Source organism: Sus scrofa, chromosome 7 (assembly GCF_054392235.1).
Source record: "Sus scrofa isolate SSC_HxYL_T2T_F1_AM1 chromosome 7, Sscrofa_HxYL_maternal_Yorkshire_Landrace_v2.0, whole genome shotgun sequence".
Lineage (NCBI taxonomy): Eukaryota > Metazoa > Chordata > Mammalia > Artiodactyla > Suidae > Sus > Sus scrofa.
Genome location: NC_139389.1, coordinates 26,923,681 through 26,940,494, shown reverse-complemented (window position 1 = coordinate 26,940,494; position 16,814 = coordinate 26,923,681). Strand labels below are relative to the sequence as shown.

At 47.8% G+C, this 16,814-nt stretch overlaps 1 protein-coding gene across 1 annotated transcript; it reads left to right on the top strand.

The window, feature by feature from the left end:
• The first annotated feature begins 553 nt into the window (after positions 1–553).
• Positions 554–14,006, top strand: TRIM31 (tripartite motif containing 31). The gene is given in 10 exon segments (NM_001206402.1): positions 554–579; positions 1,073–1,551; positions 2,716–2,811; positions 3,789–4,019; positions 5,908–5,930; positions 6,481–6,596; positions 8,806–8,880; positions 10,165–10,230; positions 11,953–12,132; positions 13,244–14,006. Coding segments are annotated over 9 exon segments (1,731 nt in total). The 5' UTR covers positions 554–579; positions 1,073–1,134; the 3' UTR covers positions 13,771–14,006.
• The last annotated feature ends 2,808 nt before the right edge of the window (positions 14,007–16,814 follow it).

The window sequence follows — 16,814 nt, the reverse complement described above, 5'->3', positions numbered from 1 at the left end:
TCATGGAGACGCTAGAGATGGAAAACATTTGAGAAAAAACCCAAAGAGGACAGATTTGCTACAGGTGCTATGGGGAAGTAAAAGATCAGCCAGGATGGAGAACAGCCCTTTCAGAGAGGAAGTTCCTTGCTTCTCCCACTGTGCTAGGAATCCCCCCCCCAGCCCCGCCCCATGAGGGGAATGGTTGCTTTTCCTTATAAATAATGGGAAAGCCCCTGAGTGGGTGATTACATCTTCCACATTTGCACAAAACTCTTAAAAGGGTAGAGCCAAACTACAAGAGGCAGGGAATTACCCTCTTCCTTCCTTTCCATGTTTTTCCATGGTTCGGGCTCTGCATACAAGAGATGTTCAACGCATCACTGGTGACCTGCTGTGACCTTTCGGGAGGTGACTTCCAGCCCCTCTACTCCCTCCCTGAACAACTGCCAGTGGACTTTGGTGCCCTGGTCCTTCTGATCTCTGTTAATGGCCTCATAAACATATCTTTAATTAGTCCAAGGTTCAGGACAACTTGCCCCATTTTATAAGCAGGATAAATCCATTTACAATATCCATTTGTTCGCGAGAGGTAGTGAGGTAGCATTGCCCATCGGTTTTCTTCTTTATGATAGTCCCTACATTGGTTTTACTCTTTTCTTTTAGCCTTTTTTTTTTTTTTCTGTTTATTTATTTATTTTTTGCTTTTTAGGGCCACACCCGTGGCATAAATAAATTCCCAGGCTAGGGGTCGAATCGGAGGTCGAATCGGAGCTACAGCTGCCAGCCTACACCACAGCCACAGCAACGCAGGCTCCGAGCCATGTCTGTGAGCTACGCCACAACTCATGGCAATGCTGGATCCTTAACCCACTGAGTGAGGCCAGGGATAGAACCCGATCATGGATATGAGTTGTGTTCGCTAACCGCTGAGCCACGATGGGAACTCCTGGTTTTAATCTTTTCTATTATTCTTTTTTTTTTTTTTAATCTTTTCTATTATTCCTTTTTTTTCTCTAGCACTTCTTTTCCTCCTTCCTGCTTCTCTGATGGACCCTTTGACCTTCATCTCCTCTGTTTCCTCCTTTTGTAGAACCAGTGTCCACAGCAGGATCCTAGACTCTCTGCAGACTTGACGCTGCCGTCGTCTCCATCATGGCTGGTCAGCAGTTTACCAACAAGCTTCAGGAGGAGGTGATCTGCCCCATCTGCATGGATATCCTGCAGGACCCTGCTACCATCGACTGTGGGCACAGTTTCTGCCTCCAATGCATCATGCGGAGCAGGGAAGGATTGGACAGCGTTATTAAATGTCCCCTCTGCAACAAAATTGTGAAGAGGGACACGATAAGGCCCAACTGGCTGTTGGTGAATCTGGTGGAGAAAATCCAAGCTATGGATCCCTCCGAGGAACAGCCAGAAGTGAAAGAGCTGAAGTGTCCGAAGCACGGGGAGAGGTTTCATTACTTCTGTGAGTCCGATGGGAAGGTCCTCTGTGTGGCGTGTTGTGGATCCAAGGACCACAAATTCCACAACACAATTTTGCTAGAAGAAGCTGCCCAGAGTTTTCAGGTAGGCATTTGGGGGTCCCTTCCCTGTTCCCCCACCACAGACCAGGAGTTCAGTGAGGGCCTGGAAACCGTCACCTCCTGCCTCTGGTTTGTACCGCATTGCTGCCATCTTGGCACTTGAGCAGACACTTCACGGTCAGGTCCGGTAGGTTCAAATGTCTGTGTGTGAAGAGCTGATGCCTGTTGAAGCCAAGGGGTAATGGAGAATGGAAAGAATGCAGGGATTTTGAGACAGAAGGTGTGGGTCCAGATTCAGACTCCTGAATTGACTCTGTGACCTTCAAGGAATTCCTTTACCTCTCTGTGCTTCGCCTTTCAAATGGGACAAACAAAATGTATTTTTAAAGAATTGTTGGTATGGGAGTTCCCACCATGGGTCAGTGGTTAACGAATCTGACTAGGAACCATGAGGTTGCGGGTTCGATCCCTGCCCTTGCTCAGTGGGTTAAGGTTCCGGCGTTGCCGTGAGCTGTGGTGTAGGTTGCAGACTCGGCTCGGATCCTGCGTTGGGTGGCTGTGGTGTAGGCTTGGCAGCTACAGCTCCAATTAGACTCCCAGCCTGGGAACCTCCATATGCCGCGGGTGCCGCCCTAGAAAAGGCAAAAAGACCAAAAAAAAAAAGGAATTGTTGGTATGGCAAATGAGAGGTTTGTGGAAATGCTTCAGTAATCCCAAAGCACATCCAAATATTAGTCATTAATATATTAGTTATAATTTACTAGCACATTCCTTTCTAGTGCATCACTTAGGCTCCGACACTGCACCCCAGCCCCCAGTTTGAACAGCAAAGGTGGCTCTATTAATCTTTATACAAGGATAGAGTTCCCATTGTGGCTCAGTGGTTAATGAATCTGACTAGCATCCATGAGGACGCAGGTTCAATCTGGCCTTGCTCAGTGGGTTAAGGATCTGGCATTGGCGTGAGCTGTGGTGTAGGTTCAGATGTGGTTCAGATCCCGTGTTACTGTGGCTGTGACGTAGGCCGGCGGCTACAGCTCCAATTCGACCCCTAGCCTGGGAACCTCCATATGCTGCAGATGCAGCCTTAAAAAGCAAAAAAAAAAAAAATCATTACACAAGGATGCACCCACCCTCCAGGGAGATCAGAGGGTGTCATGAGGCCAAGAAAACTCCAGGAATTGCCAAGATAACTCTCTCCCCACAGGGGCAGATTCAATCACAGGTGGAGGCCCTGCTGCAAAAGGAGAGGGCGATCGTTCAAATGAAGTTACAAGGTGACCAGAGGATCACTACCTTGATGGTAAGAAAAAAACTCAGGAGTTTCTGTCATGGCTCAGTGGAAATGAATCTGACTAGAATCCATGAGGATATGGATTCAATCCCTGGCCTCGCTCAGTGGGTTAGAAATCTGGCATTGCCATGAGCTGTGGTGTGGGTCACAGATGCGGCTCAGATCCTGCATTGCTGTGGCTGTGGTGTAGACTGGCAGCTCCAGCTCCTATTTGACCCCTAGCCTAGGAACCTCCATATGCTGTGGGTGCAGCCCCCAAAAGACAAAAAAGACAAAAAACTTTTAAAAAGAAAAAAAAGAAAATGAAGACATTGTAAACCCACCTAATTATCTTTACCTGTGTTGTGTGTGTGTGTGTGTGTGTGTGTGTGTGTGTGTGTGCGCACGCACGTGCAGAGGGAAAAAAAATCTGTGTGAAAGCCAATTATAAACTGAAAAGCCTTCTGGAAATGTGAGTACTAGATACCGAAGTATTAAGTGTTAGATATGTAGGTGCTATCAGACAAGAAACATAAACAAGTAACCCCAAACAAAAATGAAGCACATAGTAAGTGCTTTAAAAAATGCTGTTCTCGGGGAGTTCCTGTCATGGCTCAGTGGTTAACGAATCCAACTAGGAACCATGAGGTTGTGGGTTCAATCCCTGGCCTCGATCACTGGGTTAAGGATCCGGCGTTGCCGTGAGCTGTGGTGTGGGTCCCAGACGCTGCTCGGATCTGGTGTTGCTGTGGCTCTGGCGTAGGCCGGTGGCTACAGTTCTGATTGGACCCCTAGCCTGGGAACCTCCATATGCCGAGGGAGTGGCCCTAGAAAAGGCAAAAAGACAAAAAAAAAAAAAATGTTGTTTTCTTCCCCTTTCCTTTTCTCCAGGTCTGTCATGCTGCTCAGGATAAACTTAATACAATGGAAACTTTGAGTAAAAAGGGGTAGAAGGAGCTTTGAGGCCACCCTCGCATCTTCTGAGTGTCCGTTTTCCTTGCCCCCAGGCCCAGGTCGAACAGGAGAAGCAAAAGATCAGCACGGTATTCGAACAGCTGCTTCAGGCGTTGAAGGAGGAGAAGAACTTCCTCCTGTCTCGGATCAACTGGCTGGATCAGGAGCTGACCAAGGACAGGAACTCCTACCTCGCTTCCGCCGAGGCGCAGCTGCAGTCTCTCAGGAAGCTTAAGGATTCCCTGAAGGCCAGGCAGCTTCTGCCGCCCAGAGAGATGCTCCAGGTAAGAGTTCCTGGGGGGCCAAGTTGTAAGGAGCTAGCGTCCCTCCTAGTCACAGCTCAGCGCACTGACCACCTGGCACAATACCAGAGACGGCCACCACTCTCCTGCCCCAGGCCCCGTGCTGCCCAGGACAAGGACGGTGTGAGCCACGGTGTGATTTAGTGCATAATGCACACCATGTATGTCATTTAGAAATATAACAGGATGGAGTTCCCGTCGTGGCTCAGTGGTTAATGGATCCAACTAGGAACCATGAGGTTTCGGGTTCCATCCCTGGCCTTGCTCAGTGGGCTAAGGATCCAGCGTTGCCGTGAGCTGTGGTGTAGGTCGCAGACGCAGCTCTGATCTTGCGTTGCTGTGGCTCTGGCGTAGGCTGGCGGCTACAGCTCCGATTGGACCCCTAGCCTGGGAACCTCCATATACCGAAGAAGCAGCCCAAGAAATTGTAAAAAGACCAAAAAAGAAAAAAGAAATATAACAGGAACATGTGTATAATTCAGAATTATATTACACATATGCAATTTAAACTTTTTCTAGTAGCCACATTAAAAAGATAAAAAGAAAAATAATTTGAACACCATATTTTATTTAACCCAATATATCCAAAATATTCTCATTTCAATCTGTTAACCAGTATTCTTAAAGTATTCAGGAAATATTTTATAAACCTCCCCCCTTTAAAAAAATTGAGTCACTGTGGCTCAGTGGGCTAAGTCCCTGACTAGTATCCATGAGGATGCGGGTTGGATCCCTGGCCTCACCCAGTGGGTTAAGAATCCATTGTTGCCGCAAGCTGTGACATCACAGATGTGGTTCTTGTATCCTGTGTTGCCGTGGCTGTGGCTGGCAGCTGCAGCTCTGACTGGACCCTACCCTGGGAACTTCCATATGTGGCTGGTGTGACCATAAAAAGAAAAATAAATAAATAAAAACAAAAACTGAGTCTTTGAAATCTGGTATATGTTTGGCAGATCTTAACTCAGACAGCAATTTTTTTTTTCACTTTTTTTTTTTTTTTTTTTTGTATTTTGTCTTTTTGTTTTTGTTGTTGTTTTTGCTATTTCTTGGGCCACTCCCGTGGCATATGGAGGTTCCCAGGCTAGGGGTCCAAACGGAGCTGTAGCCACCGGCCTACGCCAGAGCCACAGCAACGAGGGATCCGAGCTGCGTCTGCAACCTACACCACAGCTCACGGCAACGCCGGATCCTTAACCCACTGAGCAAGGGCAGGGACAGAACTCGCAACCTCATGGTTCCCAGTCGGATTCGCTAACCACTGCACCACGACAGGAACTCCAGACAGCAAATTTTTAATGGTTGAAATAAAATGTAATCTGACCAAATATAGGTGTGTTTAATGAAAACAAATATTTTACACGATGTCTGTTTTTTAATTTAAATATGGGATTAGTGAAACTTCAATAAAATTAAAAATTTGGTTCCTCATCATACCAGCCACATTTCAAGTGTTCAGTAGCCACGTGTGGCTGGTGGCTACCATATTGGACGGTGTGGGTTTAGCAGATGCACAAAATAAGCTGAGGTCCCTCCTGAATCCATCTCTCATTCCCACCAGTTCAGACATCCTTTTTTTTTCTTTCTTTCAAAAAAGACAATGCAAAGCCATTCCAGCCCTTGTCCCCCCTCTCCTGTCTCAGAGACAAAGTATGTTCCAGTAACTCAGTGAATTCCCCTCGAGGTCTATTATCCCCCTTATCAGATGCTCCTTGGAAGAACCTTTATGGAGGGTGAGAAGGGAGGGATGTTCTCATTCCACCTGCTCTACCCCACCCCCACCCCCACCCCCAGCAGGGTCTACACCTCCTCCTGGGCTCCCGTGAATCAGCCCTGTGCTGAAGCTGTCTGTCTGTTTCTCTTTCTCTTCTAGGACATCAAACCTGTCTTGAGCAGGTATGACGGGCCACCCCAAATGCATTTTGCCTACTGACTCCTTCATCTTACAATGCTCCACATATATTCAAACACACCCATCATTCCTCCCTCCCAAATTCCTGCCTACTCTACCTGCAGTCGGAACTTGGGCTGCAGAGGGAAAAAGCCTAAGCCGAGAGCGTGAGCTTGTTGGCTGGTTCCTAAAGAGAAGAGCTGTTTTCTTCAGGATCCTATTTCTTCATCGCAGATTCTCCTATTTCCCCGCACCTCCTGCGTGACCCCCTGCTCCAATTGATGGCCCCTGGGTTCCCTGCCCATCTCCCTGCCCCCTTCTTCTCTGCTTCTCTCTGGCTTCATGTCCCATCTGCAGTTCCATGTCCCCCTGTGCCCTACCTCACCCTGGCCCCGTGTCCCTGGCCCTGGCCTCCTGACTTCCAGCTCACTGTCCTTTGATTTCCTGCCCCACCCCCAAGACTCCATCACTGCATCCTCATCTCCGTGTCACAGCACCCCCTCCCCTGCAACCCATCCCCTGATCCCCACATCTAGTTTAACCATATCTTCTTAGGAGTGCAGGATTTAGATTTCTCAGCCCACCTCCCGTTTCAGCGGACCTGGAGAAAAAACTCAACGAAACCAAATTACGGCATGAATCCCTTATAGAGAGCCTAAAGAAATTCCAAGGTAAGGAAGAGGCTGTCACCTTCTCAGTTCTAGAGGATTCTTCCTCCATCCCCCCAAGGAAATGGGGCGGGAACTCAGCCATGACGGTGGTGATCACAGGACCTTTCCAATGCCAGGCTCTCTGCTGACCCGCGGCATATGGAGGTCCCCAGGCTAGGGGTTGAATTGGAGCTGTAGCCCCTGGCCTACACCACAGCCACAGCAACGCCAGATCCAAACTGCGTCTGCCACCTACACCACAGCTCATGGCAACGCTGGATCCTTAACCCAGTGAGTGAGGCCAGGGATCGAACCCGCATCCTCATGAATGCTAGTTGGGTTTATTACCACTGAGCCACAAAGGGAACTCCCTTCCCTGCATTTCTTACACTCTGTCTTCATCATGTATTGATTGTCTGCCTCCCTGACTCCTGTGAAAGCCCCAAGAGGTCCCCTTGCCCAGCACAATGACTGTCAGAAAGTTGGTGCTCAGTTGTCCCAGGGCCTTCAGGCAGAGACTGTGGGACCTCCAGCAAGTTGCTTTCACTGCTCTGGGTCACACTGGAGCTCCGACTATTCCTGACTACAGAAGAAGAGAAAATGGATTCAAAGTTAATGACATTCAGGAGTTTCCACTGTGGCTCAGTGGTTAACGAATCACACATTTGGTCCCTGGCCTTGCTCAGTGGGTTAACGATCCGGCGTTGCCATGAGCTATGGTGTAGGTTGCAGATGAGGGTTGGATCCTGTGTTGCTATGGCTGTGGTGTAGGCCAGCAGCTACAGCTCCAATTTGACCCCTAGCCTGGGAACCTCCATATGCTGTGAGTGCAGCCCTGAACAAACCAACCAACAAACAAAAAGGCAATGACATTCTGGGGAAACTGCTCTTCCAGGCTTGCAGGGAGACAGACATCAGGCAGAGGTGGATGAGTTGGGCATTAAATACTCCGTTAGATGTTTTCAGAAACTTGTCTGGGTTTGTGACCAGGAAGGCGCTTAGATGTTTTTGTGAGTCCCCTTCATTGCAAAGGCTGTGCTTGTCTAAGCCAGGGGTAAAGACAGCTGGATGGAGTTTTCTTGCTGGAAATGTCACAAGAGCCCCCCAGCCATTCACACCCCCCCCCCATGTGCCTTTGGAAGAAGAGGACGAGGACAAGGCCCCAAGAACCCCATCCATTCAGCCAGGAATCTTCGCTCACCAAACACAGACAAAGAACAGTGGTTTTGCTTGTAATTTTGTTGTTTTGAGCTTTTTTCCCCAGTAACTGCTCTGCTTTGTCTGGCTCTTCCATTCCACAGGATGTGATCGTATCTCGCACAACAATGTCACAGTCACTTCAGGTTTAAGAGAGTTTAGTTCTGAAGTTCCCGTCATGGTGCAGCAGAAACGAATTGACTAGGAGCCATGAGGTTGCGGGTTTGATCCCTGGCCCCACTCAGTGGCTTAAGGATCCAGCATTGCTGTGAGCTGTGGTGTAGGTCACAGACGCAGCTCGGATCCCAAGTTGCTGTGGCTGTGGTGTAGGCTGGCAGCTGTAGCTCTGATTTGACCCCTGGCCTGGGAACCTCCATATGCTTCAGGTGCAGTCCTAAAAAGCAAACAAAATAAAGTAGTTTAGGTCCAGTTCAGAATTTCCAGGGATCCGCTACCTTTCCACTTCAGCACAGGCTGGATATGGGCAGGGAGGCGAGGGCTACGAAGACGCACTTTGTGGTGGAGATGAGCGTGGTCTGTTTTGTCTTACACGTGCACACGCACGGGCACGCACACACACACACATGATCCCCCAATTCCTACCCCCTGCCCCTGTGTGTGTGCGGGGCACTGGGTTAAGGATCCAGGGCCAAAGATCCCAGGCCCCGGGAACTTTCATATGCCTCAGGTGCAGTGGAAAATATAATTAACATTAATTCTGAAAATACAAGTAAAATGAGCTTTTATCAGCTTCTTTTTACTCTTTGTTAACGTGACTGCTAGAAAATGTTCAGTGCTATTTGTGGCTCGGAGTGTATCGCTACGGGACAGTGCTGGGCTGGAGAGCCACTTTGGGAAGCAGAAAGGGCATCTCTCAGAGTTTCATACCTTCTTGGTCCACTGAGAAGATGAGAGACAAGTCCAACTCCCCACTCTGCAGAAGCATTTGAAATCAGTGCCCTGCTGGGTGGTTGTGGGTTCTTTGCTCAGCCTGTCTGAGCTCTCTCCATCTCATTCTGTTCTCTCTCCACAGACAAATGCCAGGCTGATGGCAAGAAAGATAAAAGCAGATTTCTCAAAGGCCTGGATAAGCACTATATAAAGAGCTGTAAGTGATGGTCGCTCCTGCCATTTGGGGAAAGTGAGAAAAGCCAAGGGGAAGAATTCTGTCACTCCAATTACATGAATGCCCAATATAGGTGATGCCCATTTCTCATCAATTGAGAAGAACAGGCACATGGATAGGTTTTATTATTTTGAACTCAGGTAACTCACAAAACAATGACCAATCCCCACATTTAGAAGTAATTCAAATGGAATTCCTGTCGTGGCTCAGCAGTAATGAGCCCGACTAGTATCCAAGAGGATGTGGGTTTGATCCCTGGCCTTGCTCAGTGGGTTAAGGATCCGGGGTTGCCATGAGCTGTAGTGTAGGTCACAGATTCGCCTCAGATCCTAAGTTGCTATGGCTGTGGCTGTGGCTGTGGGCAGCAGCTAAAGCTCCGACATGACCCCAGCCTGGGAACTTCCATATGCCATGGGTGCAGCCAAAAAAAAAAGTATCCAAAAATAATAGAAAATTTTATATTTATTTCTTCATGCCTCTGAGTAAGGGAGGAAAAGGTAAGACAAAGAGAAGATAAAAGCAGCTCAATCTCTGTAGTATTCGCTGCCCCCAGCCGTAGGCTGTGTTTCTGGTTGTAAGGCTGGGACAGCTCAGGGGATGGAGCCCCACTGTAACAGCAGCCGAGGCCAAAGTCATCAGAGATGGCTCTGCCCCACGAGAGGTAACACTAGAAGTACCCTTTCTTAAAGGCCCACGTGTGCTAAGCACCCCACAGCTAACAGTTCAAAAATCCCACAGCTCTTCTCCAAGGATGCGTGTCATTATCAGCAATTTACAGTAAGTTCCCTGCCAGTCCAGGGAGCTGCGCTAAGTTACCCAAGTCATGTGACTACTAATTGAAAAAGACAATCTTGGAACACATTTTGCCAACACCAGAAACCACATAATGCCTTCCAAAGCCAGGGAGCGCGGTCCTCTTCCTCCCCCAGTTCTCCATGACAGGAGCTATTGGTGTTTGCAGAGGTTAAGTCCCCACTGTGCTCTCTGCCTGGTGTGCTGTGGAGTGTGTCCCGTCCAAGGCCCCCGGAAACACTCTAGGCCAGTAGGGAATCGCCCCCCGCCACCTCCCACCCTCTGCCATTACTAGGACCATCTGAATGGTTCCCACACTTCCCCATGGGTGGGGACGGGGGCAGGGGGAAGGGGGCAGTCTCCACTGAGAACCACTGATGCGTGTTCTTATTGATGGCGGCAGGTGTTTGGTTTTGGATTTTGCAAGTTTCTGGTTATCGAGACCAAAGTTGGTTTTCTCTCCCCCATTCCTAGGGTACCTGTTAGAGAAAAGCAATCCTACACCGATGGAAACTTTGGAGCCTGAGCTAAGCCCTTCAGGTAGGAGCCCAGCCTCTGAGCACTGGTGGCTTCGGGTGGTGTAGTCAGGAAAGCTCGGAGTCTCCAGGGAGTCCAAACGCATAGATAGGAATGCACTGAACTGACACCGCATAGGAAGGATGGTGAGCAAACTGTACAAGGACTTCCCAACACACAGCATCACCCTCCCTGACTGGAGTTAGATGGGGATGAAGAGCTGCTCTCAGTTCCAGCCTGGGTTGGAGGGGTATAGGGACAGAGCAGAAAAAGAGGTTTAGAGGGAGTTCCCATTGTGGTTCAGCGGGTAACAAATCTGACTAGTATCCATGAGGATTCGGATTCAATCCCTGGCCTCGATCCAGGGATCCAGCATTGCTGTGAGCTGTGGTGTAGGTCTCAGATTAGGCTTGGATCTGGCATTGCTGTGGCTGTGATGTAGGCAGCTCTGATTCGACCCCAAATGCCGCAGATGCGGCCCTAAAAAGAAATAAAAAGAAAAGAGGGACTTAGAGAGACTGTTAAGAGGGCCTGGGAGTTGGGAGAGGAAGAAGGGCAGTGGAGTTGAATGTTCTTGAAGGTTTCAGATGCTAAGAGCTAGGACAGCATGGGCATATGGGGGTGGAGATAGCAGGCGTTTCATCCATCACCCCTCCCCCTTCCCAGAGTGGGACACCCCCGCCCCAGGAAATACTGTGCCATTCAATCAGTTTACCCCTAACTTGTTCGTTCGGGTGTACTTTTGTTACCAAACCAGGTTTGTTTGCCTGATGCGCAGCAAGCCAAATACTGAGATGCTGAGGTTTGAAGCAGAGAAGGTTTATTCACAAAGCCGCCAAGGGAGGAGGTGGGAGACCCACCTCCTTGAAGGAAAGAGCCTCAATTTTCTTCTGAGATAATGAAACAAGGTGGCCTGAGGCATGGGAAAGGCGGAGTCCCCTTCCCCTCTGTTTGGGCAGGTGGATCCAGGTTACAGTCTTCTTTGTGGGATACACTTTCAAAAATGAAGCTGCTTAGCATAATCTGAGGGTATCATTTTTGAACCTCTGATGCGAAAAAGTTGTTCATCAGACTCCTGCACAAGCCCAGTTTTAGCACTGCTGGTCCCAACCTGCCTTAGCCAGCCGGAACAGGACAAGAGCTGACACCAAGTTCCTAAAAAGCAACTTAAGCCCCCACTACCAAAGTAACCCATATGTCAGGAGTTCCCAACGTGGCTCAGTAGAAACGAATCTGACTAGCATCCAAGAGGATGCAGGTTCGATCTCTGACCTTGCCCGGTGGGTTAAGGATCCAGTGTTGCTGTGAGCTGTGGCATAGGTTGCAACTTCGGCTTGGATCCCACGTTGGTGTTGGGTGGCTGTGGTGCAGGCCAGCAGCTGTAGCTCTGATTTGACCCCTAGTCTGAGAACCTCCATATATGCCTTGGGAGTGGCCTTAAAAAGACCAAAAAAGTGACCCGTATGTCAGAGGTTTGATCTATCGCTGGTTAATGCCTCGTGATATATTACATAGGCTACATGAAGCTTGGAGAGTATGCAATTAAAGAGAGGGAAAAGATAACTAAAATGAACTTAATAAGTAAAGGCAGTTTATATGCAGAGGGATTTTAACAAGCTGTACCCTTAAACATTGAGGGTAAGACAAGCTCAAAAATTTCTGTTAGTCCGTGGCTTCAGGCCATGGACAATGATTGCTGCCTTGCTCCCATCGACCTCTTTTTTTCTCCTCTCCTTCTCCTTAAAGATGACAGAAACGCTAAACCACTACCGCCAAAGCTCAAACTATCACCTTCACTGCCCAACCTGTTCCGGAGCCGAAGCCGGGCCTCTATTGCCTCATTTGTTTTCTATTCAAACGAAGACAGCTCTGAAGACCCGGGAAGCCCTGGAGCTGCGTGGACTGAAGAGCTCAAGGCGGCGCTGAGTGAGTGGCTGAGAGCAATCAAGAGTCCCTGACTGCGTGGAGTGGGGCTGAGGGAGTGGAAGGTGGGAGAGAGGCCCCGGGCTACTGAGAACAGAGACGGGTGATGGTGGTGACACTTGGAGAAGGGAGCGGGTGTACTTGAGCAGAAAAAGGGCAATCGGGTAGCGTCAGCGCGTGGCTTCTGCTTATTGCTTTGGCTCTGGTGCCCCCTTGTGGATGAAGAGTGTCACTACAGTTGATTGCTCAGGTCTTTCTTTTTTTTTTTTTTTTTTTTTTTTTTTTTTTTTTTTTAATTTAAATTATTTACCTAGGCATCAGTTCAGTCAGATTGGAATCTAAGAGACCAGTAAGAACTGCTTAGGTCACAATCTACCTTACTCATCCCCATGTACCTAGACACTCTTTCTCCTCTTCCCCACATTCCTACATCCTCCATCCCTCCCAATCCCCACCCTCCTTCCAGCAAGGGAAAACTAAGTAATATTACAGTACAAGGGTGTGAGATTAGATAGCAAATCAGGAGATACCATGAGTCTCTCGTTCCTAAGTCCGTGGCAAAGTCTGGAACCACGGCTATTCAAGCCATTGCGGGGGGGTGGGGGGTGGATGGAGGACTTCTGGCCTTGATAACCTATAACTCAATGATAACTCAATGTCCAAATTCAATGAAAATTGTGCCTGTGTGGTGAGATGAGAGCTAACTTTCTCCCTCCGTACCCCACCCCTCCATTCATCCCTGTCTTTGAGGGGCTGCACTTTAGAAAATTACTCCAGCACAGTCTGAGCCTTGACATCTTTTATATAAGTTCAGATCTTGTTCTGGATATGAGGACCACAGGAGATGGGGAAGGAAGAGGAAATAGTCTTGCTTTGGGTGTAGAAATGATGCCTTGTGACCAGCAGTGGAGAGCACCCACAGAGCAGCACATGATGAAATTTAAGGATTAACTTCAAGGAGGGGGAAGGGGCTAGGACTTCTCTGGGGACAAAGAGGACCTTGACTTTGAAGAGAAAGTCATCCTCAGGGGAAACTAAGAGGTAGGGGTCTGGAGGACTTGACCTGGGGCTAGCACCCCGGAAAGAGGCTACCACCCTCCTCATCTTCCCGCAGCCCCAGTGACCCTGGATGCGGCCTCGGCTCATCCGGACCTCATCATTTCCCAGGATCTGAAGACAGTGACGCTGGACCCTGTTCCTCAAAGTCGCTGTGCTGAACCCACTGACCCTGCTCGCTTCCATCCATTCCGCTGTGTTCTGGGCTTGCCAGGCCTCTCCTCGGGCTGCCAGACCTGGGAGGCGGAGCTTGAAGGGCCTGAAGGCGGGGGCTGCTTGGTGGGCGTGGCCTCGGAGCTGGTAACGCGGAGGGGCCCCCTGATGATCGAACCCTTGACTGGCTTCTGGGTGCTGCGCATTGTGGGTTTCGACTGCCAGGCGCTCACCGAGGGTGGCACCCGGGAGGAACTCTCAGTCCGTCCCAGGAAAGTGGGGGTCCACGTGAATCACGAGGGCGGAGAAGTCGTCTTCTACGACTCCATCACAAGCAGCCGCATCTACACCTTCCACACCTCCTTTCCAGGGCAGGTCTTACCCTTTTTCCGGCTTCTTTTTCCGGGCACCCAGATCACCCTGAGTCCCTAGAGTTCTTTTGCCTTCCTCTCGGTCTCCTCCCCGTTACCCCCTCGCTTTGGGATGCGCTGTAGCTGGTATGTAGGGTTGAAGCTAGACTTCCAGGAGCCCTTTGCATACTTCATGCTCCCTAATCCAGGCCTGTTGCCTCTGATCCCGCTTTAAATTTTCCTTTGGTCTTTCAGTCCCCCTTTCCCCCCAACATGCCTAGGTTGAAAAGAAAGTTTCAAATACACGACAAAACTCCACACAAGACTATTTATTGTAGCACTTTTGTAACAGGACAAGACTGCAAACAACTCAAATGTAAGTCACTAGGGGATGGTTGAAAACTGCACAGAGAAAGCATCCAGCTGCATCCTGGTTGAGATGCAGATACAGGGGACGGGACAACTGACTTTGGGGCAGCTGTCTCCTCCTCCACTTCATTCCCAGAAGCTCCTGGGTGTGTGTATGGGCTTGGCCCATCTGGGCATTATCGTGGGATCTGAAAAACGGGATGCCGATGGCCAAAAACCACGGAAAGATGCTCGACATCACTAATTATTAGAGAAATGCAAGTCAAAGCTACAATGAGGTACCACCTCACACCAGTCAGAGTGGCCATCATCAAAAAGTCTACAAACAATAAATGCTGGAGAAAAGGGGACCCTTTACACTGTTGGTGGGAATGTAAACTGGTGCATCTACTATGAATAGCAGTATGGAGGTTCCTTAAAGAAACAAACTATAAAACTACCAAATGACCCTGCAATCCCACTCCTGGCATATATCATGCTGGACCATGGATATTGTCTCCCCAGGCAGTTCAGCCTGGCCTGCCCTCTTGCCTTCTACCCACTTTGCAAATGAAGACTCTCTATGTATTATTACAGGATGATGTCTAGGACATAAGTGAAAAAAGCAAGGTAGACAGCAGTGCCCACAGTATGCTACATTTTACCTAAGAAAAGGGAAATGTACATATACCTTTTTTGCCTATACTTGTTTTTTAAGTAGGAGGATAAACCAAAACCTAACAAAAACAGTTACCCAAGGGGAGAAAGGAAAACCGGGTGGAAGGAATGAGAGTCTTTTATTTTTTTATCTTTTTTTGCTTTTTTCGGGGGCGGGGGCTCACCCCTGTAAGTTCCCAGGCTAGAGGTCTAATCAGAGCGGATGTGAGCCGCATCTGCCACAGCTCAAGGCAACGCTGGATCCTTAACCCACTGAGCAAGGCCAGGGATCAAATCCACATCCTCATGGATCCTAGCCAGGTTCTTTAACTGCTGAGCTGTGAAGGGAACTCCTAATCTTTTCTACATGTACCTTGTTTTGTATATTTGGCTTTGGAATCATGTAAATATTTTTATATTGTTATCAAACAAAATTAAATTAAGACAAAAAAATGAAATGGTATATGTAGTTGGTAGCTTAAATACTCTGTAGCTGGGAACTCCTTAGAGAAAATTTATTTTAGGAGACTTTAAAATGCAATAATTTAGCTGTATATCCTCAGTTGGATATAGCTTAATGACAAAAAGAACTGCAAATAGAACTTAAATATTTAAGTTATCATCTTGGTGATAATAATATTTTTGTGGTTATTCCAAATCTATTATGTATTTTATGTACAAGTACTTATATACACATACATAGTAGGATAAAGAAAAGAAGCAAGTACACCAATATTATCAGGAACCAAGATTTTCAACCTAAAATATTAGATTTTTCTCTTATGTCTATGACATAAAAGAAGAGAAAAACATAGTGACCCCAGGAGTTCCTTAGTGGTGTAACAGTTTAAGGATCTGGTATTGTCACTGCTGTGGCTCAGGTCACTGCTGTGGTGTGGATTCGATTCCTGGCCCTAGGACTTCCATATGCTGCAGGAGTGGAAAAAAAGAAAGAAAGAAAAGATAAGGAAAGAAAGGAAATATACAAGATGACCCTTGTCACACCAGATTGAGAGAAAGGTACTGGGGTCATGTCAAAAATGACTCAGCATTTGGAGTTCCTGTTGTGGCTCAGTGGCAATGAACCCAACTGGTAACCACGAGGCCACAGGTTTGACCCCTGGCCCCACTTGGTGGGTTAATGATCATACATTGTGCTTGCTGTGTAGGTCACAGACATAGCTCGAATCTGGTGTTGCTCTGGCTGTGGTGTAGGCCTGGCCTGGGAACTTCATATGCTTCAGGTATGGCCCTTACAAAAAAAGACTCTGGAGCCAATATTATCAGGAACCAAGATTTTCAACCTAAAGGGAAAGATGGGATGTTTTTAGCATGAATAAGGATAATAACTATAACTGATTGAAACATCACATATGCAAAAAATTCTATCAGTTCCTTATGATAATTAAAAAATAAACTCATTGATCATTTTTGAATGATGCTAGGAACCCATACAACTTTCTGAACACTGGTAAATACTCAGTTTTTATGCTACCATTCTTATACAAATATATCTAATATTTTTAGATATTAGGACAGTTCTTTATTACAAACTCCAGCTAAGAAATTAAGAAAGGATGGAAGAGAATCATTCATTTGTAACACCTAACGAAATAATGGACCCAGGCAATAACCATCAACAGCTGCTAGGAACATTGTGTGAAAAGCTGATGGGGAATCTAAGAAAGATGAATCAGGCTGAACAACACCCAAACCCACTGATCAGTCCTAGTATCATAAAAAGAGAGACAATCGAACATTATATGACAGCCAATGTAATACAACAGGAAGTAACAATTCGATGTATACTTGCCCAAAATGATGAACCTAACTAAAATCCATCAGGGTTCTGGATCTATCAGAATCACTTTAAGAAGGAATGCTACAGAGATGCAGTCAGCAAATCCCAGTTTGGGAAAATTCAAAGGACAAATGACCAGTTTTCTTCATCAAAGTAATTTCCAGGAGTTCCCGTCATGGCACAGCAGAAACGAATCCGACTAGGAACCACGAGGTTGTGGGTTCGATCCCTGGCCTCGCTCAGTGGGTTAAGGATCTGGCGTCGCCATGAGCTGTGGTGTAAGTCGCAGACGAGCCTCGGATCTGGCGCTGCTTGTGGCT